At 43.2% G+C, this 27,371-nt stretch overlaps 1 protein-coding gene and 1 non-coding gene across 5 annotated transcripts in view; both read left to right on the top strand.

Annotated features, from left to right (window-relative positions):
* LOC130115359 (eukaryotic translation initiation factor 4 gamma 1-like) overlaps positions 1–26,495 on the top strand; it is a 55,168-nt gene extending 28,673 nt beyond the window's left edge. For 3 of the 4 annotated variants that reach the window (XM_056282980.1, XM_056282978.1, XM_056282981.1), the window contains 24 exons: positions 7,545–7,637; positions 7,859–7,949; positions 8,354–9,367; positions 9,554–9,642; positions 9,770–9,965; positions 10,527–10,660; positions 10,798–10,920; positions 11,090–11,500; positions 11,745–11,891; positions 12,167–12,403; positions 13,629–13,733; positions 17,517–17,810; positions 18,115–18,226; positions 18,670–18,781; positions 19,145–19,398; positions 20,104–20,231; positions 20,373–20,545; positions 21,529–21,654; positions 21,853–21,934; positions 23,472–23,570; positions 23,704–23,838; positions 24,283–24,364; positions 24,470–24,610; positions 24,874–26,495. In XM_056282980.1, the coding sequence (XP_056138955.1) occupies positions 7,545–7,637; positions 7,859–7,949; positions 8,354–9,367; positions 9,554–9,642; positions 9,770–9,965; positions 10,527–10,660; positions 10,798–10,920; positions 11,090–11,500; positions 11,745–11,891; positions 12,167–12,403; positions 13,629–13,733; positions 17,517–17,810; positions 18,115–18,226; positions 18,670–18,781; positions 19,145–19,398; positions 20,104–20,231; positions 20,373–20,545; positions 21,529–21,654; positions 21,853–21,934; positions 23,472–23,570; positions 23,704–23,838; positions 24,283–24,364; positions 24,470–24,610; positions 24,874–25,055 (4,560 nt within the window). In that variant the 3' untranslated portion in view covers positions 25,056–26,495. The remainder of the gene's footprint in view (positions 1–7,544; positions 7,638–7,858; positions 7,950–8,353; positions 9,368–9,553; positions 9,643–9,769; positions 9,966–10,526; positions 10,661–10,797; positions 10,921–11,089; positions 11,501–11,744; positions 11,892–12,166; positions 12,404–13,628; positions 13,734–17,516; positions 17,811–18,114; positions 18,227–18,669; positions 18,782–19,144; positions 19,399–20,103; positions 20,232–20,372; positions 20,546–21,528; positions 21,655–21,852; positions 21,935–23,471; positions 23,571–23,703; positions 23,839–24,282; positions 24,365–24,469; positions 24,611–24,873) is intronic. The other variant, XM_056282979.1, reaches the window with a different exon arrangement.
* LOC130116229 (small nucleolar RNA SNORD66) lies at positions 11,575–11,639 on the top strand. Its single transcript, XR_008810575.1, has one exon. It is a non-coding gene; the product is annotated as a small nucleolar RNA SNORD66 (small nucleolar RNA).
* Positions 26,496–27,371: the final 876 nt, after the last annotated feature.

Raw genomic sequence — 27,371 nt, 5'->3', positions numbered from 1 at the left:
ATATGAAAACGCCAAATAAAATTTAAAAAAAAAAAACGAAAAAGTTTATACATTCACTTGAGGTTGTTTTTGCTTTCGTCAGTAACAAGTTAATGTGCTGAATTAACGATAGAAATGCATTTGCCTTATCAAAAATGAATTGGAAATTGAATTCAGTCACATAAGTTACACATTCAGTCTTGATGTCGTCATCAAGGTGGTACCGTGTATGGTCGCCTCGGTTCTGCACTCTTGTATTTTTGCTGTTTTTGTTTATTTGTTTAGTTTCCAGCGGCCAGTCACTGATCACATACAGCAGGGAAGAACTTTTAAGTCTCCAACTGTCCACTGGACAAACTGAACAAACTTTTTTTTTTCACCAACTTTAATTGAACATTTTAACGAAAGTCTTGCTGGGGTCTTGATCAGTACAGCCTTGTGCGGACTATGACAAAGATGCCGAAGGGGTAAGCGAGCCGAAGCGCTCATTAAACTGCGACAGCTGGGATTTGGAACCACACTTTTGTCAATCCACCTGGCGAATGTCCACTGTCTGGCCCTCAAGATAGATGAACTGCTACTCCTAAACGGAAAAAACTCGGGCTTTTCCAGATCTGCCACCCTGTTTCCCACTGAAACCTGGCTTAGTGAGCATATCACAGACAGTACACTTCATCTGCTGCAGTTCCAACTCCTCTGGGCGGACCGTGATATGCAGCTATCGGGGGGAACGGAGTGGCGATATACACTCACCGGCCACTTTATTAGGCACACCCGTCCAACTGCTCGTTAACACAAATTTCTAATCAGCCAATCACATGGCAGCAACTCAATGCATTTAGGCATGTAGACATGGTCAAGACGATCTGCTGCAGTTCAAACCGAGCATCAGAATGGGGAAGAAAGGTGATTTAAGTGACTTTGAACGTGGCATGGTTGTTGGTGCCAGACGGGCTGGTCTGAGTATTTCAGAAACTGCTGAGCTACTGGGATTTTCACGCACAACCATCTCTAGGGTTTACAGGGAATGGTCCAAAAAAGAGAAAATATCCAGTGAGCGGCAGTTCTGTGGGCGAAAATGCCTTGTTGATGCCAGAGGTCAGAGGAGAATGGCCAGACTGGTTCGAGCTGATAGAAAGGCAACAGTAATTCAAATAACCACTCATTACAACCGAGGTATGCAGAAGAGCATCTCTGAATGCACAACACGTCGAACCTTGAGGCAGATGGGCTACAGCAGCAGAAGACCACACCGGGTGCCACTCCTGTCAGCTAAGAACAGGAAACTGAGGCTACAATTCACACAGGCTCACCAAAATTGGACAATAGAAGATTGGAAAAACGTTGCCTGGTCTGATGAGTCTCGATTTCTGCTGCGACATTCGGATGGTAGGGTCAGAATTTGGCGTCAACAACATGAAAGCATGGATCCATCCTGCCTTGTATCAACGGTTCAGGCCGGTGGTGGTGGTGTAATGGTGTGGGGGATATTTTCTTGGCACACTTTGGGCCCCTTAGTACCAATTGAGCATCGTGTCAACGCCACAGCCTACCTGAGTATTGTTGCTGACCATGTCCATCCCTTTATGACCACAGTGTTCCCATCTTCTGATGGCTACTTCCAGCAGGATAATATGCCATGTCATAAAGCTCGAATCATCTCAGACTGGTTTCTTTAACATGACAATGAGTTCACTGTACTCAGATGGCCTCCACAGTCACCAGATCTCAATCCAATAGAGCACCTTTGGGATGTGGTGGACCGGGAGATTCGCATCATGGATGTGCAGCCGACAAATCTGCAGCAACTGCGTGATGCTATCATGTCAATATGGACCAAACTCTCTGAGGAATGTTTCCAGTACCTTGTTGAATCTATGCCACGAAGGATTAACGCAGTTCTGCAGACAAAAGGGGGTCCAACCCGGTACTAGCAAGGTGTACCTAATAAAGTGGCCAGTGAGTGTATGCTTCTACATAAATAAAGGTTGGTGTACGGATGTCACAATGTTGAAGAAATCATGCAGCCCTCACTTAGAGACCTTCTTCTTGACTGTAAACCACTCTATTCACCATGAGAATTTTCATCATTTATTCTGGTCGGTGTCTATATCCCACCCCAGGCCTGTGTTAAAGAGGCATTAAAACACCTGGCTGATCAAATTACAAACATGGAGCACAAATATCCAGACTCCCCACTCATTATCCTTGGGGATTTTAACAGAACAAACCTCAGCCACGAACTGCCAAAATACAAACAGCATGTTAAATGTCCCACCAGAGACAGCAACACTCTGGATCATTGCTATGCAATATTAATGGACGCCTATAGCTCTGTCCCCCGTGCAGCCCTGGGCCTCTCTGATCACTGTCTGATTCATCTTATCCCAACCTAGAGGCAGAAACTAAAATCTGTAAAGCCTGTGGCTAAAATTGTAAGGAAATGGACCAATGAGTCAAAACTGGAGCTCCAGGCCTGCCTCAACAGCACTGACTGGAGTGTTTTTGGGGCTACATCACACCATTCTCCCTAGTTACCACTCTCCTCCGAACAGGTGCCCCAACTGACGAGGGGAGGCACTAGTGCAGCGACCAGGACACATACTCACATCCAGCTTCCCACCTGCAGACACAGCCTATTGTGTCCATAGGGACGCCTGACAAAGCCGGGGGCAACACAGGGATTCGAACCGGGATCCCCATGTTGGTAGGGAGTGGAATAGACCGCTACGCTACCCGGACGCTCCAGACAACGACATTTTACATCAGCTTTTGTGAGGATGTGTGTGTCCACCAAAAACTTCTGTACCTTTAACAACAATAAGCCCTGGTTTTCAGCTAAACTCTGGCAGCTTCGTCAGGCCAAAGAGGAAGCCTATAGGAACAGAGATAGGATCCGGTAAAACAAAAGCAGAAATACAATCACAAAGGAGACCAGAGTGGCAAAAAGGTGCTAAAAGTTGAAAAACAGGTTTTCTGCCAACGACCCATCATCAGTCTGGAGCGGTTTGAAAGACATTACCATTTGAAAGACATTACCAACTACTGGAGATCATCCCCCCACACTGCAGGGAACCATCAACTGGCTGACGACCTAAATGGGTTTTACTGTAGGTTTAAACAGCAAACTTGCACACCCCTCACTCTCTCCAGCCACAATACACAACCAACTGCATTCCCTGCCAGCCACTCTCCTTCCCCACCAAACCCCCACCCGCACTCAGGACCTGTGTTGAGGACGTTCGCCAGCTCTTACAGAGACAAAAGACCAGGAAGGTACCGGGCCCGGATGGCGTGTCACCCTCCTGTCTTAAAGTCTGTGCTGACCATCTGGCCCACATTTTCACACTGATCTTCAACAGATCACTGGAGCTGTGTGAAGCCCCCTCCTGCTTCAAGTGCTCCACTATCATCCCGGTCCCCACGAAACCCCGTATCACAGGATTAAATTACTACAGGCCCATTGCCCTAATGTCTGCGGTCAGGAAATCCTTGAAGAGACTGGTGTTGGCCCACCTGCTCGACTCCCTGCAGTTTGCCTACCGAGCAAACAGGTTAGGGGTAATGCAGTCAACATGGGACTCCCTAGTTACATATGCAAGGGTCCTGTTTGTGGACTTAAGCTCAGCGTTCAACACCCTCGTTCCAGATATCCTCCGCTCCAAACTCACCCAGCTCACTGTACCAGCCCCCATCTGCCAGTGGATTAAAAACTTCATGGCAGACAGGAGGCAGCTTGGTTGGGGAAAATCACATCCAGCACCTGGACAATCAGCACTAGCGCCCCCCCCCCCCCAAGGATGTGTGCTGTCCCCTCTACACTTCTCCCTCTACACAAATGATTGCACCTCAGGTGACCCGTCTGTTAAACTCCTGAAGTTTGTGGACGACACAACCATCATTGGCCTTATCCGGGATGGTGACGAGTCTGCATATAGACGAGAGGCTGATCAGCTGACCCTCTGGTGCGGCCATAACAACCTGAAGCTGAACACGCTCAAAACAGTGGAGATGACAGTGGACTTCAGGAGGAGGCCTCAACACTGCCCCTCTACTCAACAGCACGGTGTCTACGTGAAAACCTACAGATTTCCGGGTTCCACCATCTCCCAGGACATAAGGTGGGCATTCAACATAGAAACAATCATCAATCGATCCATATTCTAGTCCAAACACCCACCTTCGTACTGCATGCATTTGCAAAATGCATCTCTCCGGCCGGCAGTCTCAAAGGAGACGCCTCGCCACTTTCGTGACAAAGCGAGTCCAGGCCGAACCACTCCTTTTTCCGACACACACAGAGACGCATTCATGTGACGAACACATGCCGACTCCGCCCCCCTCCCGAAAACAGCGTTGCTAATTATTGCTGCTTCATCGAGTCCGAGGCGCGATCCTGGTCCCCAGTGGGCAACTGCTATAATACTGTTTTTAAAAAATTTCAACTTCGGAGTCCTGGTCGAACTTGAATAGCAAAAATGAAAAAGTGAAAATATTACGTGGAAAAATAAAACGGAAAACACATATTGCCAATCTAACAAACGTAACAAGGCTTATAAAACGTAAAAGTAAAAAAAAAAGAAAAGCTGAAGATAAATATTGAAACGATCCCAAACAACGACCGGAACTTAATAACTACTAACTAGAACGTCAAGATCGCGGCTGTCAAGATAAATACCCAATTGAAATATTAATGCATTGCATATGTTAGTATGTCTGTTAAGAAACGACTGACACCAAAATTAACATTTTATCAACTTTTAATTCTATTTTTCAAACAATTTAAAATCACCGCTGTCCAATGCCTGTAAATACTGCAACGCCTTGGTGGTAGATGGTGCGTCTGAAACGGCAGCTGTACCCCGACATGTTGGAAATAATACCTGAAAAACAAAAAGGAAAACATACAGCTACTCTAACAAACGTAACAAGGCCTATAAAACGTGAAATGTTAAAAAAGGAACTGAACGTTGCGAAGGAAATGACGCGACAACACATGTGACATGACGCGCACGATGACGCGCATATTACGCACATTCATTTTGACCGCTCACGGCAGTTTTAGGTAGAGCTTAGCATAACTTTTTGTGTATGTGCAGTTGATCTAAATCTCATTTTAATGGAAATATATGCAATTTTATGAGCATTCAGGGAGTGGCAGGTCTGTATTCCCCCCCCCCCACAAAGATATTAAACTTTGAAAATCCAAACCGGTCAAAATGGCCACCTTGGTCCTTCTAGTAGTTTTTAAAGTTCCGGTCGTTGTTTGGGACTGTTTCAAGTTATTTTCAGTTCTTTTTCTTTTTTTACATTTCATGTTTTATAAGCCTTGTTACGTTTATTAGATTAGCAAATATGTGTTTTCCGTTTTGTTTTTTCAGGTAATATTTTCAATTTTGCTATTCAAGTTCGACCATGTCTCTCTGAAGTTTAAATTGTTTGAAAATAGTATTATAGTCGTTAAAATGTTAATTTTGATTTCAGATGTTTCCTAACAGACATACTAACATATGCAATGCATTCATATCTTAACTGGGTATTTATCTTGAACTCAGAATATAGGGTTTAAAAACCGACGGTCATTTTAACGGCCCATGGTCATTTTAGGTAGATCTTATCATAACTTTTTTTGTGTGCAATTGATCTAAAACTCATTTTAATGCAAATATATGCAATTTTAGGAGCATTCAGGGAGCGGCGGGTCTACCTTTTTTTCAAAGTTTTTCAACTTTGAAAATCCAAAACTGTCAAAATTATTGCCTTGTTAACTGGTCCATCTTTGTCGTGGGTGTTGAAGTATGGGCATATTATGTAGGACACATAAAACCATGTTAAGGGTTTTATTCACTTAAAACAGATCTGATGCAAGTAGTTAACGTTTTATTTTTGCAACCTTAGAAAAGTTTAGTTAAAATTCGCTTGAAAATCGAACGGAAACATAGTGTCTGTTTGGCTATGTCTTTTCAGAGGCTTTCATTAGCCTTCACAGTAGAGTTGAATGAACTTTCTCTTTAATGCCCCCACCTCTATGTAGCTGACTTGCAAAAGCTGGAACATAAGAAATCATGTTTCCTAGCTCACTCGCTCTCTCTCTCGCTCTCAAAAAAAGGGGGGTGGGGTGGGGTGGAGGGTGAAGGACATGTCAGCACATAGCTCAGCTCCACGTGGCTACCAGTCTCCTCCCCCCTCTGAGCTGGATGGGCTAACCTCCCTCTCCTCTGCTGGTGTGGCATTCCCCCTCTCTGCACCTCCCTTCTCTCCTGTACAGCAGGAGAGCAAGTATGACAGAGCAAAGGGGAGGAGAGAACGAAAAGGAAAAAGGGGGAGTTTCTTTTGCTAGCTGGAGCTTATTTGATAATGTTTTAGCACTTATTTCCCAGAATCCCTCCCTTTTGCTTACCCCTCCTCCTCTCTGACTCTCAGACTGTCTGTTAGTCGAGGTGGGCGGGGGAGCACATTCCAGTACTGAAGCTTTACAAGGCCAGTCAGTCCTGTTCTTTTTTTCTTTTTTTCCTTTTTTTTGGCTTTCACTCATTCTTTCTGCATATGTGTGTGTGAGAGAGACGGAGAGACGACTCACCAACTAGCTTACTGGGAGCAAGGTCTGGCCCTGCCCTATTCTGCCATACTAGCTATCACAGTCTGGGTGTGTGCGAGTTAAACCGAGGCAACTGCTCGCCTATTTCAGCCCTAGCCTGCATTGAATGATTGAAGTTCCCACTCAGCAGGAGAGGCCTCTGGGCCAGCAGCTCTACTTCAGCCCCAGGATGGGAGAGGCCTGCTAGGGTCTCTAAAGGGAGAAGTGTGGTCTCTAAAGGGAGAAGTGTACTGACTTTTCCAGGTAAAATGCCTTGGCAGTGTGAGGGTAATACAACTTCAAGATAGCTCTGTTCTTTTACAGTGTTAATGTTAGTGAGAGAGAAAGAGAATGCCAAAAAAAAAAGCTTTGTAAAGTAGCGTCACTCCCTGTGAGTGCCTAATCAAATTTGAACTTTAATTTATCATTCGTCAGTGTTGAGTTGTAGCTATAGGAATTCCATCTGTGACATTGTTTGTGCTTTGAAATGGTGATTATGTGAGCCAGGTTTTTTACTACTGGCTCTGCCTGGGCTAGAACGTGATCGGTAACTTTGCTCAAAGTTGGATAACTCAAGTTATTCTCAGTAAACAATTTTGACAAGCAACTGAGAGGCTGAAACAAGTTAAGCTATGCTGCATTTTGATTTGCCTGTCAGTCTGTTGGTTTGCATCTAGCATTGATGTCTTCATTTTCTAATTGTGAGAATGTAGCTTAACTGAATAAGAGATGGCTAGCTAGCTGCAGTCCCTGGTCAGGGAGAAAATGTAGAATTGGCTGACAACCTGTGGCATTGCATCATGGGAAAGTGGAGTGCAGACAGACTTCCTTGTGTGTGCCTTTTTTCATCCTGAAACCTTTTTCTTTCTCCCTGCTTTCTCTTCTGTATCATGGAGAGCAGACAGTGTTAATTCTCAACTCTCCCACCAATGCAGTCTTTCCCCTCTCCCGTTCACTCCTGATATCTGACCTCTTTTTTTCTCTGCAGATCAGAATACGAGACCCTAACCAAGGAGGCAGAGACATTACAGAGGAGATAATGTCAGGTGGCCGCAGTGGCTCCACCCCAACTCCACCACAGGTGAGCTATTAGTGTTCACACCCCAACACGCACACATGAATACACAAAACCTTTTTTTCCCCTTCTAGTCTAAGATGAACAATCTTATGGCAAACATAGTGAGAGGTTCAAGTGCTGTCGTGACCACTAGTGTCACTAGCCTCATTTTTCCTCTGTGTGTGTGTGTGTGTGTGTGTGTGTGTGTGTGTGTGTGTGTGTGTGTGTGTGTGTGTGTGTGTCAGTCAATTGTGTCTGGATCAGAAAGTGCAGCAGTGGCACAGGCCAATGGTGAGAATGTGACAGCTGCTGCTACATCAGCACCGGTCAGGCCAGGTAAGCGGGCACCACACACACAAATCACACATACACTTGTCACCTCACCAGCTTCCTGACAAATATGGACATTGGTGGCCCATGAGCAAAAAATAATGGTATAGAACTCACAACAGAAGAAGAATAAAGTTTGGACTAACCTGCTCCATTGAGAGCCCAAGGACTAAAACATTCAGTTAGGAGAGTGAGGTTAGCTCCTTTGGATATAAAATTTGGGCTCCTGGAAGTAGGTGGTTGGTTTGGAGTATCGTGGTTATAAATGTTTGTCTGTACATGCAGGTAACATGATGGTGTCTTTGTGGATGTGTAACTGATCTGATGGTTTAAACTTGAAATCCAGAAAAGGCAACTGGTAATATTAGATGAGTTTTCTTTCTCTGATCACATCCCTGTTAAACTTGCAGATGACAAAGGGAAGCTTACACCTACTCCTTCCTCAAAGTCCCCAGAGCTTACCAAGCATGAGTCCCTCACTAAAGAGGTAACCTCCTCTGACACGAACACTAACGTCCCTTCCCCCTCTCTGGATGCACCTGCCTCTTCAGATGACACCCCTCTTGACACTATTACTGCTCCTCCATCCCATGCACCCATCTCTGACGTGATGGATGCACCCCCACAAGCCCGGGAACCCACCCCAACCCCTTTGTCAGCACCAGAGGTGCCAGCTTACCCTGCACCCATCCCTGACCCTATACCCGCCACTGCCTCACAAGAAAAAACGGACAAGAGGGACGAGGGGATGCCAGAGGAGGAGAAGGAGGAGAAGGAGGAGAAAGGGGTGTCTAAAGTGCAGGAGTCTGAAGCAGATGCTGCAATTGCTTCTTCAGCAGCTGCCCCTGCACTACCTTTCACAACTAATGGACTGGCTGAAATGGAGGCACCAGGGCCGTCAGTCACACTGCCTTCCAGTCATGTGGAAGCACCTCTGGAATCCCCCATAGCTCAGCCTGAGGAATTATGCCTTCCCAACGGTCTGCCTCTACCTGACCCTCAGGACCCAGAGGCCCTTGCCATCAGCTTGGAAGAGCGTGACGACAGCCCCATTGCCGAGCCTGATGTTGTGAAGCAGGTAGTCTTGCCAGTTTCTGCACCTGTTCCCCAGTCAGTGCCCACACCTGTTGTCCAGGCGACACCTGCTGTTGACACCGAGGCAACGCCAGCCTCCATCGTCCAAGCAACATTCACTCAGCCACAGGTTGAAGAGACAGTTCCTCCAGTCACCCTGGACATAAAGGTGGACACCAAAATGCCAGTGCCTGTTACCATGAGTGAGACTCCTGCTCCCATAGAGACTGTTGCTGTGGTCACCACTTTACCAGAAACAACCCCAACCCCCCCTCCAGTAACAGATGAGAGGGAGGACGACCCCCCTCCTCAAACGGCCAACCCTGGCTCTGGGGAAACTCCTATGCAAGGTCAGTTTCTCTCATATTGTACTTCCCCAGGTTTTATGTTGCATACTTTCTGAAAGTAAAAATAAAAAATCCTTCAACAATTGCTTTGTTTTTCTATTGATAACAGGCACATTAATCTTTGATTCGTAAGACTCCATCTAAAGTGTCTGTTTATCTAAGGTTCCTTGGTTGACTCCTTTCCTTTAGCTGCTGTGTCCGTGCCAAAGAAGAAGAGGAAGATGAAGGAGCTGAACAAAAAGGAGGCGGTAGGAGACCTCCTGGATGCCTTTAAGGAGGTATGTACACAGCGCACATTTTCAACTGCAGGCCTCTGCACTGACTCTTGGATAACTCGCCAACACCATTCACTAAGCCTCCTCACCCAATCTGTTTGTCCTTCCTCTTCAACCATCTCTCCCCCAGGAGCAGGTGGTGGAGGCCCCACCAGAACCTGAGCCAACCTCAGCACCAGAAGCCCAGGCCCCTGCCACGAGCACCCCTTCCCCAGAGGAGGCTGACCTGACTTGGGAAGATAAGGAGGACAAACTGGATGCTGAGAATATCCAACCAGATCCTCCCAAGCCGACTGCGACTGACAAGAAATACCAGTACAAAGAGGGTGGGTCTTTGGACCTTGGTCCCAGTCAGTCCCTAGTCAGGCAATGCTATTTACTCTGACCTTATCTCAGTTGGTTCACTGCCACCTCATAAGTCTTAATAATCTGGGTTAGGTTTCACTGGGAAAAGTGCGTGTGGTGTTTAACCAGTCTCACATAAGGCTTCACTGAAGACTTTGTGATATAATTGAAATAAGAAGTTGTCCAGAGGGCTTGTATAGTTGATACAGATATATTGCTTCTCTATGAAGTAGTGCCTAAATCTCACCCTTACACTTCCCTTACCCTATTGCCAAAGTAGGGATTGGAATTACATTTTTCACATGACCATGTCAGAATCCTATTCCAAAACTCTTATTGAGTTATCTAAAGGAACTTGGTTTTGGTCTCTGTTGGTCTTGTGTTGAGTTACCTCAAGACAAGTAATTGGCAAGGTAATATTTGATTCAGCAGCAAAAAATACACCTTTACCTTGAGAAAAAATGACATTTCAAAGGCTTAGTTACTTTTTATGCCAGTGAAACTAATTTGGCCAGAATTTTCTTTCCTTATTTCTACTGTAGAACAATGGAAGCCCATCAACCCGGAGGAGAAGAAGAAATATGACCGAGAGTTTCTCCTCGGCTTCCAGTTTATCTCTGCCAGCATGAACAAGCCTGAGGGCCTCCCAGCTATCAGTGATGTAGTTCTTGACAAGGTACATTTTAAACATGGGATATGACCTTAATTCAGAGGGCACATGAATCACCAACTCAGAATCACATTTAACATTACTAAGGATCCGTTTGAAGCTGCACCATTTTCTTTCACTTATTTCATTCCTTTCTTTTTCAGGCCAATAAGACCCCTCTGCGTCAACTGGACCCCAGTCGGCTACCAGGGATGAACTGTGGCCCTGACTTCACGCCCTCCTTTGCCAACTTTGGGAAGCCTGGCATGGGAGGGGGCAGAGGACCAGTGAGTGGCAATTAATAGATGTTTATGTGACCCAAGAACTATATACAGTTTGAGATTATAGTTGACAAATGAAAATTGGTTGAATTTGTAACATTTCTCACTCTCCTCCTTTGACCTTTATTTTATCCTTCTCCCTCTTTTTCCCCTTTGCGCCCCCCCCCCCCCCCAGCCTCCGGGTATGGGTGTGGGCATTGGTGGGCCACGTCGCTCCCAGCAGGGCCAAAGGAAAGAACCTAGGAAGATCATCACAAGCATGTCACTAAACGATGATGTACAGCTCAAAAAGGCTGAGAAGGCGTGGAAGCCCTCGTCGAAGAAGTCTACCCGGGGCCGTGGAGGAGAGGAAGTAGAAGAGAGTGATCAGGATCTGGGGAAGACCCAGGAGCTGTTCAAACGTGTGCGCAGCATCCTGAACAAGCTGACCCCTCAGATGTTTCAGCAGCTGATGAAGCAGGTGACAGAGCTAACCATAGATACAGAGGAGAGGTTGAAAGGAGTCATAGACCTCATCTTTGAGAAGGCCATCTCCGAACCAAACTTCTCTGTGGCCTACGCCAACATGTGCCGCTGCCTTATGGGAGTAAGTGCCATTGCAAATACTTAGCTATATGTGCAAGTGTGAATGGTTGTTTGTTCACATTTGTCCCAGCCCATGTCCAGCGATGACCTCCATTTTGTGCCAAATTTCTGGGCCTCTGAGACACACTTAGTGATGGGACTGAAGAACCCTGTCAATCACCTAACACCCTCATCCATTTGCTGTTAGACCTCAATTAACCAATCCAGAGATATCGCCTAACTATTCTTTACTATGCCTCACACAGTTGAAAGTCCCTACAACAGACAAGCCAGGAGTCACTGTTAATTTCCGCAAGCTACTACTTAACCGCTGCCAGAAGGAGTTTGAGAAGGACAAGGATGACGATGAGATCTTTGAGAAGAAGCAGAAAGAGCTTGACGCTGCCTCAGGGGTACAGGCCAACTTCCTCATTATCTATTGCTGTCCTTACTTTTAAGCACAAGTAATCAAGTTTATGCTCAGACTGGAATATACTGAGAGGGACTGGGATGTAACAGTGTTTGGTGAGAAGTTAAAATTTGCCGCAGATAAAATTATTGAATTTTTGTTCCAAAAATGTACTCCTTTACTGATATATTGTATAATATTTGACCGGCTCATCCAAAATCCAGATTGAATCAACCTGATATTTTCACCCACTTCCACCTATGACCTCATTCCTCGCAGGAGGAAGAAAAGCAGCGTCTCAAAGATGAGCTTGAGGAGGCCAAGGACAAGGCCAGGAGGCGCTCACTAGGCAACATTAAATTCATTGGTGAGCTATTCAAGCTGAAAATGTTGACAGAGGTGATCATGCACGACTGCATCGTTAAGCTGCTCAAGAACCATGACGAAGAGTCCCTGGAGTGTCTTTGTAGACTGCTATCTACCATTGGCAAAGACCTCGACTTTGAGAGGGCCAAGGTAAAACACAGCAGATGTACATCAATGATTTGGTGCAGCTAGCTGGGCTGAGATGGCATTCATGTGAAATTATACTGATTTATGGTGGTTGGTTAGTTTTTCCGAATTGCTTATATGCAATTCCTAAAACATTGTCTGCATTGTCAAAACTGTAAGCACAATTTCCACAACAGTTAGTGTTTAGCGCTAAACTTTACTTCACCTGCAAACGTTCCTAAAACATTCAAAATGTAATGCTCATATTTTAAAATGTAAAGCTCATATTTTAAAAATTGTCAGTGAGTACAATAATTTCACCTAATGGAAATATGTCTTTTCTTATTACATAAAGAAAGACGGGCAATATGCTACGTGTCAGCATCAGTATGATATGGTCAACCCTGAATGCATCTTCCTTTATCTTATAAACGGTACTTGGACCTGGTGGTCACCACTTTACTGTAATTAGTCTATAATAATAATAATAATAAATCAGACTTGTATAGCGCATTTCTAACACTCCAAGTTGCATTACAATAAACAGGGTGAAACAAGACAACAGATAAACATAACACAGACATACAGGGGTGGATGGGAAGGGGGGGCTACGAGAGGGAGAAGCCGCAACCACACACGACGCCAGCAGTACTCTCCCAACTTAAACAAATACAAAACGGCAAGAACAACAAAAATCAACAGCACTGTAGACGTTGATTTTCTGTAGGAGCTTACTCCCGTAGCCTATTCCTCCCCCAAGGTATCTTCTAGGCAGTGGCACTATTTAACCCATAGCTGGGGATGTGTATGGGATAATGTATGGTATCTAATATTGCTGTCAGTAAAGATTGTTCCACACAAAAATTCTTCAAACAATTTGATTGCGTTATTCAATGTTCCAATCCAAGCTATTGTAATATAATAGAACATACTGTAAAGTTAACTGTAACATCTCATGGGTCATCCAGTCTTTTCTGTGTGGCCATGACATTTTATCCACATCACAGAGGGTATTGTGTCTTGCAATGCATAATGGGAAAATTTTCTTGCATGCTGCAACCTGCAAGAAACATTTTGTTAATAAGTTAATGATGTGTGGTTATGACATCATTGTTTTGAGAATTTAGATAATTGTTTGAGGACTGCATTAAAGCAACTGAGAAAAACTATAAATCAGGCTTGGGAATTTGTATATGATTGACAAGCAATGTACACATACTGTAACTCAATTTTTGTGCATTGTCTCCAGCCTCGTATGGACCAGTACTTCAACCAAATGGAGAAGATAATCAAGGAAAGGAAGACTTCCTCCAGAATTCGCTTCATGTTGCTGGATGTACTGGACCTCCGACAGGTAGCATGCAAACAAATACAATATGTTGCATATAGTAATGTCAGAAGTTTGCATTTTTTTAGATTTGGCTTTTATTGCTTGAAGCATGAATGAAAACCCACATTTGAAATACCTGCCACTTACATTTCAAAACAGTAACAAGCAAAAGTAGAAAAACGTAACTCATCCTACAATGACTGATTAGCTGTGCACTTCAGCAAAAGTTGCTTTTTTTCAAGTTCATAAAGAGGTTTTGTACTTGAAACAAAAGAAAAGGTCAGGTCTTTGCATTGGGTTGAAATGTTAAAATCACACCTTTCCTCAGAAAACAACACAAAAATACAGTTAGTATTTTCATTGCAGGTTTCCAGTGGACATAAAACCCCTAAGTATGTTCGGTCAACATTTTAATTGGAACAAGCTTAGGAGCCCTCCAGGGCCATTTCAGGACACTGATTTTCCTGTTTTTTAGTCATTACCTGGTGGCTTTGGTGGTGTGCCTTGGCTCTGTTGTCATCTCAATTGATGATATTCTTCTTTTTGAAGGGCTACAGATTTTTCCCTCATAAAATCTTATTTTCTGGAGCTGTTCAGAGAGAGCTATTCTCTCCCTTGTATCCTGATCAGAGCCTGCATTCCACTGAAGAAAAACACCCCAATAGCATGATGCTGCCATCATCATACCTAACAGTAGCCACTATTTTTCTTAATGCAGCGGGGTGTGGTGCCTTTACCTCAAATGTATTTTGAGGAACTAAGACCACAAATTTCTTCCTTGAGCTCATCAGAATCTGAGCTGTTGTTCCACATGTCTTGTGGAGATTGATTTTTATTTTATTTTATTTTTTTGTTTTGCTTAATCCAGGGCAGGATGTTCTCTTTAGCATTCTCTTTAGCATCAAGTGGCCAAATTCGATCATACAGCCCTGCAGTTTGTTTGAAGTGGCTGTTTTCTTCTTGGTAGCTTCCCTGATAGAAATTCATCCATCTTAAAGGGAAAGCCTGGTCTAGGCGAGTCTTAGTGGTGCAGCATATCTTACGCTTCTTGAATATAATGTATATTCAAAAGTGAGATTATCAATTAGCCTCATTCAAACACTGATCTGCACACACAGACTTAAGCTACAGAGCAGAGAAACTGAAATACTGGTTTCTCCAGTCTAATTGTAGTCAATTTAACTTCATTCATTCATTCAAACTTTATTTCAGACTCAGGGTCCGGATGAAAGACAGGATATTACATAGAATAAATTATATACAAAGGCACAATAAAAGATCATAGTTTAAAAAAGAAGAAATATATATTGTCTTACAAAGAGACAACTGTACCAATGTTGGGATTAGCAGCGTGTAGTGCTAAACCTTATGTTCGATAAAACCAGGATGATTTCATTTTCAGAGTCATTAAGCCAGCAAATAAAACATTTTGGAAAGTATTGACTATTTTCTTATGGCATCATTAAAAGCTACTTGAAGTCTGTAAGCTTGCTTTTTTTGGGGCTTGTCCACAAGTGTGCAGTATAGAGTGGTATATAATATGCTCTGAACAGAGAAATATTCACTCCTTCTGTACACATACTAAACTTGCGTGAGAGAATGTTTGCTTGTGCATACATCATGTGGCATTCCCTATAAATATCATCATCTGTCATTTGTTCTGTAATAAAATGGCCAAGATATTTTACCTTATTACAGACATCAAGATTATTATCGGACAGTTTGAAGTCAGGAAATTTTAGACATTTGTCCTCGTGGTTCTACAGATCAAGACAACACTCTCACTGGCACTGTATTTGGTATTTCACACCATACAGAGAACATAATAAGGTTCTGTTATTGCAGTTGAGTGAAAATGGGACTTTGTACCATTTTTTGAACATGGTTATTGCAGTCTCAAAGCAGCAGTTTAAAAGACTAGTGACTTAGGTCTGTTTAGTTTTTCATTTTAAATACACTGTCAGAAACAAGTCACCTTTTATTTTCACCTTGATTTTTGCTGGCAACTATCAAAATGAAATAGAAAAATTATAGAACACTTTTATTTCAGGTCTCAATGTAGTGAAAATTTAAAGGTTTTGACGACTTTTCATATCAACTGTATTCACATTACACTCCATACAGATCCAGGAGAATGCTTTGGCGACCATCACCAGGTTCTTCCTGGTTTGCTGTATTGGCTCTCCCTATTTATTGTTATAAGCATGAGAAGAGCTTTGCCTCTGTGCCATTTTGTTACATCTCTGCCATCTTGATTATTAATCAACAGATGTTGACAGAAAGGGGCTGTAATCAGGCAGTCAAGAGCCATTGTCCTCTGTAGCTGCTATTGAAAGCAGTGCCTCATACTTGTAGGAAATTCATGTAAGAGTACCATGAATCAGCTTTACCACTTTTATACCCTCCATAAACTCTCTGTTTCAGCATATAGTTTTAATCCATGCACTAAGCCAGTAATACCAGCCATGGAGATTGTGTATGCAGGTTTTCATTCCAATCCAACACTACACCAGCTGATATCATTAATTAGTTCTCCCCTGTTGAGGTTGTGTCAATCAGTGAAATTACCTGGTGAAATCAATTGGAAAGAAAAGCTACACACATGGCCCCCCCCCCCCATGGCAGATGGTTGAATATCACTGCACTAAGCAATGGGGACCCTTGGGATTGAACAGTAACTTTCACAAGACAAATGTGGTTTTTTTTGCTTTTTTTTTAGCATATTTATGTATTTCGTCATGTTCCCTCGTGTCCTTTGTTTGTCCATGTAGTGTACATTGTGAATTTATAGTATGTGCTGTTTGTGTGTGCGTACTGTCACTCACTGCCCCATAGACACCCATACTGGTATTTCCGCCTTGACCCGTGTGGGGTTTCCAAGGCAGGCTAAGAGAATTGTGTTCCTCAGCTTTTTAATGCAAGGCAGCTCCCAAATGCAGAGCTACTCTGTGCCATAGGCTGAAACAAGAGACTGTAAACTAACAAATATCAATCATCTATTAGTATGTCATGTAAGCCTTGTGTTTGTGCTTTTAAGTTTTTGAAAACATGTCTGACATCTTTTCAATGATAGTTTTGCAGGATCTGTGTGATGGAGTCCGCAATGTTAGCTTTTTGTATGTTTTTGTGATTATCGTTTTAATCTAGAAAATGTACTTCTTCAATTATAAACACGTTCGTGACATTTTAAACAGGTTTGCCCCCAAAATGACCTTAAATGACTCAAAGACTGTTTTGGGGTCCCTCTCTTTTGTACTAGTACTGCACAGTACAGCTTATTCGGTCTAGCAGTGTTACAATGAATTCCGCTTCCCTGCAAAATTCTGTTCCCTGAAAGAATGCCAGGGTCCTGTAGATTCATTCGCAGTCCCACCCATAGACTGTTACGAAACCTGCTGTTACAGGTGTTTATAAGTGAAAATCAGCTGATCCCAGTCAGCACATTGGCCCGTGATGTTTAAAGAGAGACACACATGCACACACCTTTCTCAGTGAATGCTAATAAAGAGTCACAAGAGGATTTCTGTCACAGTATTTCTGCATGTTCTTCTCAGGCCCACACATACCATACACCTTCTTGCTGTGAACCTTACACCAGCCACCTTATGGGGGGGGGGATTATTAGTTTGTGATCTTTTTTCATGAAAATAGTTCAACATTGTTTTAACTCTCATCACTTGAGACAAGGAACCGTACACTACGCTCAGTCTGATGAGTCGGCTCTATAAATGTTTTTCTAGTCATTCTTTAAAACACATAACTGTGTACTCACTATGTGACTCACTCTCTCTCTGTGAATTGTCTCAGAACAACTGGGTGCCCAGGAGAGGGGATCAAGGTCCCAAGACCATTGACCAGATCCATAAAGAGGCAGAAATGGAAGAGCATAGGGAGCAGATGAAGGTCCAGCAGGCCCTCATCTCTAAAAAGGAGTCTAGCGGAGGCCCAGGAGGTAGAATGGGTGGAGGTGGTCCTGGGGGCCGCGGAGGCCCTCACACCCAAGGCCGGGGTAGCATGCCACAGGATGAGGGCTGGAACACAGTGCCCATCTCCACTAAAAACCGACCTATCGACACGTCACGTCTCAGCAAGATCACCAAGGTGAGGGCTTAGACTTATAGTCCCCTAACGTTAATAGTTTCTCACCTAACATGGTTAATGTTTGGTTGCTGCTGGTATTAGGAAGTTGTAGAGCACCAGCTCAGCTTGAGTCAGACTGTTTGCTCTTCCTAATATTTTTTGTGTATTGTGTTTTTGTCATGGGCTTTTCACCCTGTTATCTTTCTTGTCTGTATTTACTATTTTATGGTTTCACATTATGTTTTAATGGATCTCTAGTAAACAACCAAGTCACATCTGCTTGGTATGTGCAGACTTACTAATTCACTTGATTCAAATCCTATAGACTCCAGCTCTTGACTTCAACAACCAGCTGCTTGCCCCTGGGGGTAAAGGCACATGGGGCAGCTGGGGTAAGGGTAGCAGTGGTGGCACCAGTGCTAAGCCTTCAGATTCTGGTAGGTTGCCCTGAAAAACTGTATTAGAAAACAAATAACAATAACAAAGCACAGATACACCCACATCTAATTGAAGGTAATTAGGTATGCATCATATTTGTGTTGTAAATGCACACAAATTATACTGCGCGTGCTTGTGTGTGTATGCATATGTCCACATCCACAGTGGGGTGACAGTGGCTCAGAGGTAGAGCAGGTCATCTGGTAACTGGAGGGTTGCCAGTTCGATCCTCAGCTCCTTGCAAAAATGGCGAGGTGTTCTTGAGCAAGACACCTAACCCCTAACTGCTCCCGATGAGCTGGTTGTTACCATGCATGGTTGACACCGCCATCAGTGTATTTGTGTGCGTGGGTGAATGTGAGGCATTCATTGATTGTAAAGCACTTGGAGTGGCTGTTGCAGCTAGAAAATCGTGACATAAATGCAATCCGTTTATCCATAGGCTCTGAGTCGGGTCGTCCAGCCACTAGTACTCTGAACAGGTTTTCAGCCCTGCAGCAGCCCCTGTCTTCTTCAAGCTCGTCCCTAGACTCAGATCGACGAGTGCCTCAGAGGTGGGCAGAACATAAATGCATGCTAAAATGTCTGTTTAGTGGGGAGATATTGTTGCAAAGTATAGAATGATGTTTACATGACCATGATCTATAATGCAGTGTAAATGCCTGTTATGTTATGTGTAATGTTCGGATTTTTGCATTCTAAAACATTGGGGCTGGGCCAACCAAGTCGTTTTTGTTTTTTCCTTGTCTTGCTTACTTTGATTTGTTGTTGGCGATTCTAAATTATACAGGTAAGGATTTAGGTAGAAAGGCACATAGTCACTTTAAGAAACAGGTTGTTTGAGGAATGCCCCCTTTTTTGTTGCTGAATTTTTGATTTCAATTCAGAGATGACTTCCCCGAATCTTCTTTCCATAGAAACGGCTCAAGTCGAGAACGTGGTGATCGGTTTGACCGCTCGGACCGTACAAGCGACCGCTTCGATAGACGCGATGAGAGGGACCGAAACAGGCTGACGGTCACCAAACGCAGCTTTAGCCGGGAGAAGGATGAGCACAGCCGGGAGAGAGAGCACCGTGGCCCAGCAGATCCAGTCCGTCGCGTAGCCAGCATGACTGATGAGAGGGACCGTGACAGGGGCAGCAAAGAACGAGCAAGGAGTAAAGAGAGCGGTAGGTGGAAACATTTTGGGGTGGTGGTGGTTGGAAGGAATTTATATTTGTCTTTTTGATAGTTTTCATAAGGAGTTCAGAAGAGGTATCAGAAATGGAAAGAGTTGTTTGAATGAACTTGATACCAAGCAGCCAAAAATATAGTTGAGTTTTGAAATCAATGTTGAAATTGGAAGAGGCAGACCTGCTTTTGCCCTCTGCTTTTTAGCTGAGGGACAACTCAAAACCCTGCCCACCTCTATTCAAGTCAATGAGATCACAACCCAACTTCTCAGTTATAAATATTAAGTCTGAGGGGATTTTCAAAATGTTTGTGCCTTTAAGATGATTTGTCAGCTTTCAGAACAGGGTGCTGTGCTTGCACTGTGACTGACATATTAAGAACAATAATGGGACTGTCTCTGCTGCATCTTCAGCATCGGCTTTAAAATTCAACCGGGGTTTTGGCCACTTGGCTTCACACAGTTTCTATTCAAGCTCTGTCTCCAAAAATACATATGCCAGCTTCCAAAAACCCAATTTCCTATAGATGACATCACATTCATTGTGTCCATGTTATCTGCATTCATTGTTTGGTTTAGTAACAACGCTTCTTTAGAATTTTTATGAATTAATTTACTATTAATGGCCAAGATGAAATTGAAGTGAATAGAACTCTGTTTGAATGAAGTAATCTCTACTCTTTGTCTGTCTGTGTGTGAACAGTGAAGAAAGAGACAACCCCCACCCCTCAACCTCCACAGACCTCCACCAAGCCTGCCTTGACAGAGGAGGAGATCGAGAAGAAATCAAACGCCATCATTGAGGAATACCTCCACATCAATGACATGAAGGTACATATCCGTTCCATTCCTCAGGGACAAACAAAAGATCTGGGTGACACTTTCAAATGGAAAAAAAAAATCATCAAAACGCACATCCATGCTCTCTCCTCGTTTGTATAACTGTGTGTATGTTCTCCTTTACGCCAACAGGAGGCACTGCAGTGTGTGCAGGACATGAACAGTGCCCCGCTGCTCTACGTGTTTGTTCGAAATGGCATGGAGTCGATGCTGGAGCGTAGCACTATCGCCAGAGAGCACCTGGGCCTGCTGCTGCACCAGCTCATCAAGACTGGCACCCTGCCCACACAGCAGTATTTCAAAGGGTTAGTATGTAGCTGTGAAAGATTCTTGTGTAAAAATATGTAAGATATTCCTCAAACTAAATCTCTTATAGGGTGAGCGTATTTATAACATCTTCATTTCTTATTTCAATACATTTATCTATAATTGTCAAACCCAAATTTCAGTCAGACTTGAAATTGGTTGTTAAGCTGGTTATTTACACATGCTGTTATCACAAAAATTACACATTGCCGGCAGCCATACCAACATGTACCCGTGGCTCTGCCGAATAATGGAAGCTAAGCAGGTATGGGCTTGGCTAGAACTCGGATGGGAGACCTGGGAAAACTTGAGTTGCTGCTGGAAGTGGTGTTGGTGGGCCAGTAGGGGGTAGTCTTCCCTCTGGTCCTAATAAAAAAATAACATCCCAATGCCCCAGTGCAGTGATGGGGACACTGTGCTGTAGGAGATGCTGTCTTTTGGATGAGACATTAAAACCGAGGTCCTGACTCACTGTGGTCATTAAAGATCCCATGGCACTTATCGCAAAGAGTAGGGGGTCCCCCGGTGGCCTGGCAAAATTCCCAACCTGGCTCTCTCAATTTAGCCACCTAATCATCCCCCGTGTAATTTGCTCAATGATTCCTCCCTCTCCACCTTAAGCTGATGTGTGGTGACCGTTCTGATGCAAAATGGCTGCCGTGCATCACCCAGGTGGGTGCTACACATTGGTGGTGTTTGAGGTGAGTTTCTCCCCTTGACTGAAGCACTTCAGGTGTTTAGATAAAGCGCTATATAAATGTAATCTGTACATCAAAAACACTTTAAGCAAAATGAAGGGATAACAGGTAACGAATTTAGAACGATTTTAATTACAGTGGATGCTGGAGAAAGTCAGTATCAAGCTGAGAGTATCATTATGATGTCATGTTATAGTTTTTTGCTATTGAGTGTTATTTTCTTGGTTGTTACCCCCTCATCCTTCAATAGTTCCTGAGGTTGAGTTGTGTGGGTGTTTTCTCAGGCTTCAAGAGATCCTTGAAGTGGCGGAGGACATAGCCATAGACATCCCACACATCTGGCGCTACCTGGCTGAAATCATCACTCCCATGCTCCATGAGGGAGGCATCCCAATAGAACAGCTTTTCAGGTAAGTCCAAGGCCTTAGTTAGGACCTAAGCTCAAACGCATATATCAGTCCATAGAATAGTTATATCGATGTACTAGCTTGCAAACATATCTGAACACAGTTTCATTAAGAATGGAATGCAAAACCATTTGAATTTGTTTTTTCTGAGTTTGTTGGATTGAAGGTGTCTGAGCTGTATTACGGTTTGCACCCCTTTAGGGAAATCTCAAAGCCTTTGATTCCCCTCGGCAAAGCCGGAGTCCTGCTGGTCCACATCCTGACCCTACTCTGCAAAGAAATGGTAAAAGCTTCTCTGATACCTCCACTACTTGTGCAGGGCAACATGGAAAATACTAGAAAATGGCATTTGCTGTATGCATACAGCAAGTGCCATTTTGGAGGAGAGAAATGCCTTTGTAGCATAGCAGTCCACTTCCTTGTTTTGGTACAGTTGTTTTCACCCTTGATGCAAATTGTACCTGAGTACACATGAACCATACTCGAGGCCACCTTTTCAAGTGGACCCAGTCCGTGCCCGGGGACAGTACAAAGTGTTTACACTTGGACTTTGGGGTCAAGTGTACTCTGATCTGGGCCCGGGTCCCCAGTGGGAAAGCACCCTTAGATTGTGGTTCATGTGACGCACTCTTGCTCTGAACATTCCACCCAATACACATCCATTATAAACTGAGAAACTGTCTAAAAAAAAAAAAGGACAAAACTTGAACTGCAATTACGCAAATACTGTACTAGATATCAAAATATCAATTTAGCTCAACAGTCTGAAGTCTTGTGACCTGGTTCCCATTTCTTACGATTTTTGCTGCCATGGTTACTCAAATTGCTAAGAAAAGTTATAGTACACCATTCCCGATTGAACCGCGCGTTTTGATATATAATTTGCGGGGGTTCTCCTCAAAGCTGCGGGACTAGATGCAGGCCAAAATTTGTAAGGAAGAATAAGTGTGAAGAATAATAATGTGTCCTTCTGTGCTAAATTTATACAGCAGGCACATTATTAGTAAAATAATCATAGGGAATTTTACATTTTTATATATATATATATATATATATATGTGTGTGTGTGTGTGTGTGTGTGTGCGTGTGTATCATATCTGCATGCGTATGCAAAAATACCACGTTAAGAGAATCCAGCTGAAGTTCATCAGATTGAACTGTTTGGTAATGGAAAATTTACCATCAAACTAAAATGAGTTTTCAAATGACATTCCCTCAAATATTTCAGACCTAATTTTTTAAGCAATTACAGGTACTTGTCAAATTTTCATTGATTTTTAGACTACAAAATTGTGTATCATGGTTTGTCAATATCCGACTGTCGTCTCGATACAATACAATTGAAAGACAATAAATGATAATATTGCTTTGGTCATGCATCCCGGTGAACATAATTGGCTGTAGTCCGGGATGGGGAGCCGAAGTAATATGTCCCGCCAATGCAATTAGCAACGCTATTAGCATTGCTAATTGCATTGGCATAATAGTACGCATTGGCGTTAATAGCAACGCTATTAACACAATTAGCAAAGTTGGTGGAGCATTCGTACAGCTGCTGAAGAGACCTGCAACTGGCAGGTGAAAAGAAGCAGTCGGTAACTCCATGTGTATCTGAAGACTTGTGTGGTGTTCCACAGTGCATTGTCCCCAACCACTGTAGGGATTGTGCAATGGCGGGGCCTTAGGTGCATTGGGAATTGAGCATCCCAAATTGGGGGAAAAGCCAAATATAAAAAATCCTGGATTCATGATTTGCGCATTCAGTGGCGATGGTGAATGGTGTTTTCTTCTGTACATAACACCATCTCTTCCCTCATCAGAGCCATAAAAAGGTGGGCACCATGTGGAGAGAGGCCGGTCTCAATTGGAAAGACTTCCTCCTCGAAGACTTAGATGTCAATAAATTCGTGACAGAAGAGGTGAGCGTTCAGAGGTCACTAACAAGCACCATTGAGAACAACAAGGAATCCCTTGGTATTTGGAATACCGCTGGCCATTTGGGTACCATGTGACCAAAGAAGTTACATATAATTTTTTTGTGCTTTTGATTAGAATGTGGAGTTCACACTGGGAGATGAGTCCGAGAAGGGCAAAAAGAAGGAGCTGAGCTCTGCAGAGCTAACCAAACAGCTGGACCGACTGATCCAGGACAAGGCTGACAACCAGAGGATTTTTGACTGGATCGAGGTACACCTCTACTTGTGTGGAATATACCACCTGGAGGGTTAGAACTGAAAAAGAGTAGTGCCAATTGTCTGACAACACTATTTGATTCGAAACACAATTTCAGCTATATCTGGTCCCTTCCAAATTCTTCCTAGTGAAGGCAGATTTGCACTAAATGATCAAAAACTAGCTCCAGGTTCGTAAGGAAGTAATTGTATCATTTAACAACAATAATTATATTGTTAAAGACCAGTGGCATGCTAATTGCCTCTAGTCTTAATAATCCAGGTAAGAAAATCAAAGAAAGTTGAATCAGTTCATCATAAACGTTGTGTCCTGATGAACTGATTCAACTTTCTTGGATGTTCTGCTTTGAGCATGCTCTATAGTTGAAATGTAAATCTCTTTTTTTTTGTGTGTAAATTCTTTATATTTGTGTGTGTAAATGAATCTGTCCCTGTGCAGGCCAACCTGGATGAGCCGCAAATCTCTTCCAACATGTTTGTCAGAGCGCTGATGACCTGCATCTGCCAGTCAGCCATCATCTGTGAGTCATCCTTGTCCACATTCTTACTCTTAAAATCCAGCCTGATCACTGAAATTCAATTGAATGTAGACCAGTACAATGAAGTTTGTCGAACTGCCCCGCTAGGTGAGAACCCATACAAGGTTGAAAGTGAGCAGATCAACCAGAGAGCCAAGCTGCTGCAGAAATACCTGAAAGATGAGCAGAAGGAGCTGCAGGCTCTCTACGCTCTGCAGGCACTAATGGTGGAGATGGAGCAACCTGCAAGTAGGTGGCATGTACATACTAAGCCACTAGACTAGGGGAATCCAGGTTCCTCAGCAAAACAGTATTATGATAAGGAGGCCAAGAGCATATCTATGCAACTGATCAGTCTTATGGTCATTTTAAAATTACAGTTTAAAACATAATTTGGCGAAAACACCTGTTAACTCTGATATTTCGCTCCAAGTCATTAGACTAACAGCTTGCATACTAATTCATTTGCACATATTTACGAACCTACTTGTGATGTCCCTTCTCTCCATCAGACCTGTTGCGGATGTTCTTTGACACACTTTACGATGAGGATGTGATTAAAGAGGAGGCCTTCTACAAGTGGGAATCCAGTAAGGACCCTGCTGAGCAACAGGGAAAGGGTGTGGCTCTCAAGTCCGTCACTGCCTTCTTCACTTGGCTCCGTGAGGCCGAAGATGAGTCAGACAACAGCTAGGACCCCCCTCCGCCTGTACCCACTGGACTTCTAGAAGGACTGGTAGAGAGGAGGAGCAACTGTTCCGGGATGATTCAAAAACTCTGAATCAGCAAAATCCTTCTGCATAAACGGAAAAAAGCAAGAAAAAAATTCTTCAACTGGGAGAGATTGTATTACGGATCGAATGTTCGATCTTTTTTTTTGGTTCTTTTTTTTTTTTTTTTTGATGACGAATGTCTTTTTGAACTAAGTGAAAGAGATGATTAAACTGAAAAAATAAACCCAAGAGAGAAAACTCAGAAGTGTTAACAAGCCCTAGGGCATAATGCCGTTTCCTTCAGTGTTTTTTGTTGTTTTTGTGTTCCCCCCCTCCCCATTTCTGAACTTTGATCTCTCATTTTAAAGTGGCTTTTCGTTGCCATGGTGACACTATTCATGACATTTTACTTAACAGAAAACAAACTCCCTAAGAGATGAACTTTTAAAAAGGCTGCTGCTCACATCTATATTTTTTGATGACTTCATCATAGATCACGGCGTGAGGACACAGTGATGTGTGTCATGTACGATGTCATGTATGATCTACACAACACGCTTATGTAGGTGGTTAGCCCCCTCCCTTTTTTTCCGGGTGTTGGATGATTGGAGTGTGCTTTTTTTTTGTAATAAAATTAGAAAACACAAAGAAAGTTGGACATGCCAGAGCCATTTCAGAAATTAATCTAGTGGTTGTGGACTCTAAGGATTTTATGTGGACTTTGGGAGGACAGTGTCACAGAGGAAGGGAAGAACGCTGGATATTGACCTTTTGCTGCCCCAGAGGGGGGGGTCAAGGGGAATGTCGGCGAACCTTCCCAAATGGCCCTCCTCCTCTACGGTGTGTCGGTTTTCACTTTTCTCCTTCGCTTCATCAAATAATTGGGCGGTGGAAGAGAGAACCAAGACGGTGCAGGGAGGGTGGATGGAAAGGCCCTCCAACGAAGCCTAGTAAAGGTTTTTAAGAGATAGAATATCATTATTGACACTTGAAGAATATATATAGCAAATCAAATTTAAGAAAATGAAAATAAAAAAAAACTTTTACAGTGCAAATGCTAAGCCTTTTCTGCTTCCACAAGTGAAAATGCATTTTGGGAGGGTTCTGTGAATAAATGTTTTTTGTTTTTTTTTTTCCAAAAATAAAAATGCTAATGTAATGCGATGTAACCCCCCCCACCCCCTTCAAAAACAAAGTGGCAGTTTTGTTTTTCCCTGTATTTATATTTTTCTCTCCTCAGCTGGCAGAAGGTGCTTGTAATTATCCACCCCAAGTCATTGATTACAATATAATTGAAAAAAAACTGTAAATACTTTTTTTTTGCTTTACTTTATTAAAAAGATATTTAATTAAAGAAAAATTAATGCCTCTTTTCACATCCAAAACTGTAAAGGATAATAAAGAACATTGCAAATAAAGAAGACCCCCCAGCCCGTGTGCATTTGTAAAGGTGGATTACTAAATGCCGTGTGTTACAGGAATGTGGGAGTTGAGTCATTGATCCCCCCATGCCGTGTTCCTGTGTTTTGTTACACAATGGAGCTGAAAGCCTCTTCTGTACTTGTAATTGTCTGCTGGAATGAGAAAGCTGAACGTGCATTGTGTCTTTCTCAGCCAATCAAAGAAAGCTGTGCAAATCTGCTGCTGACAAAATGCACTGTGGTGATTTTATTCTGTGCCCCCTTGCAATTCTTTCACGGGCATGGTTTTGTTCTCCCATCGGCCATTCCATGTTAATGAGGGGTCAAAAGGTAACTTGTCTGTAGTAAGAAGCCGCTATCGGCATAGAAAACCTAGTTTCTGTAAAGAGTGATGGATTTAATACAATGTACCAATGGTTCTGCAGAGTACTGTCAAGAGTCCCATTGGAGGTTTTAGACTTTCTGCTGTGCTATTATTGGTTTGTGAGCCATCAACTCACCTGATTGACACCATTTTTACTTACACTGGGTCAATAATGCCATTAGGATTACAGAGTTGGGGTTTTTTTGGGGGGGGGGGGGGGGGGACGTCAGCCCAAATCTCATTTCAGTCATTTGCGATTCTCCAATACTTGGCTAAATAATAAGTTGGCCAGACCAAATGGGAGAGCTTGTGCAATACTGGAACTGTGACAAATGCTGCAAGGCTCCTTGAAAGCCCAACATTAAAATCATTTTCTCTTCACATTTGTCAAAGTTTCCACAGGAGAGAAATCTGGGACCTGACAATAACATTGGGGAGTCTATCAGTGGGTACTGTCTTACCATTTTCATGCATAGTGGTGTATCTAGAAAAGGTATTACACAATAAAACTT

The sequence above is a fragment of the Lampris incognitus genome, chromosome 7 (assembly GCF_029633865.1).
Source record: "Lampris incognitus isolate fLamInc1 chromosome 7, fLamInc1.hap2, whole genome shotgun sequence".
NCBI lineage: Eukaryota > Metazoa > Chordata > Actinopteri > Lampriformes > Lampridae > Lampris > Lampris incognitus.
The sequence above is the reverse complement of the archived record's forward strand: the minus strand, read 5'-3'. Positions and strand labels throughout refer to the sequence as shown.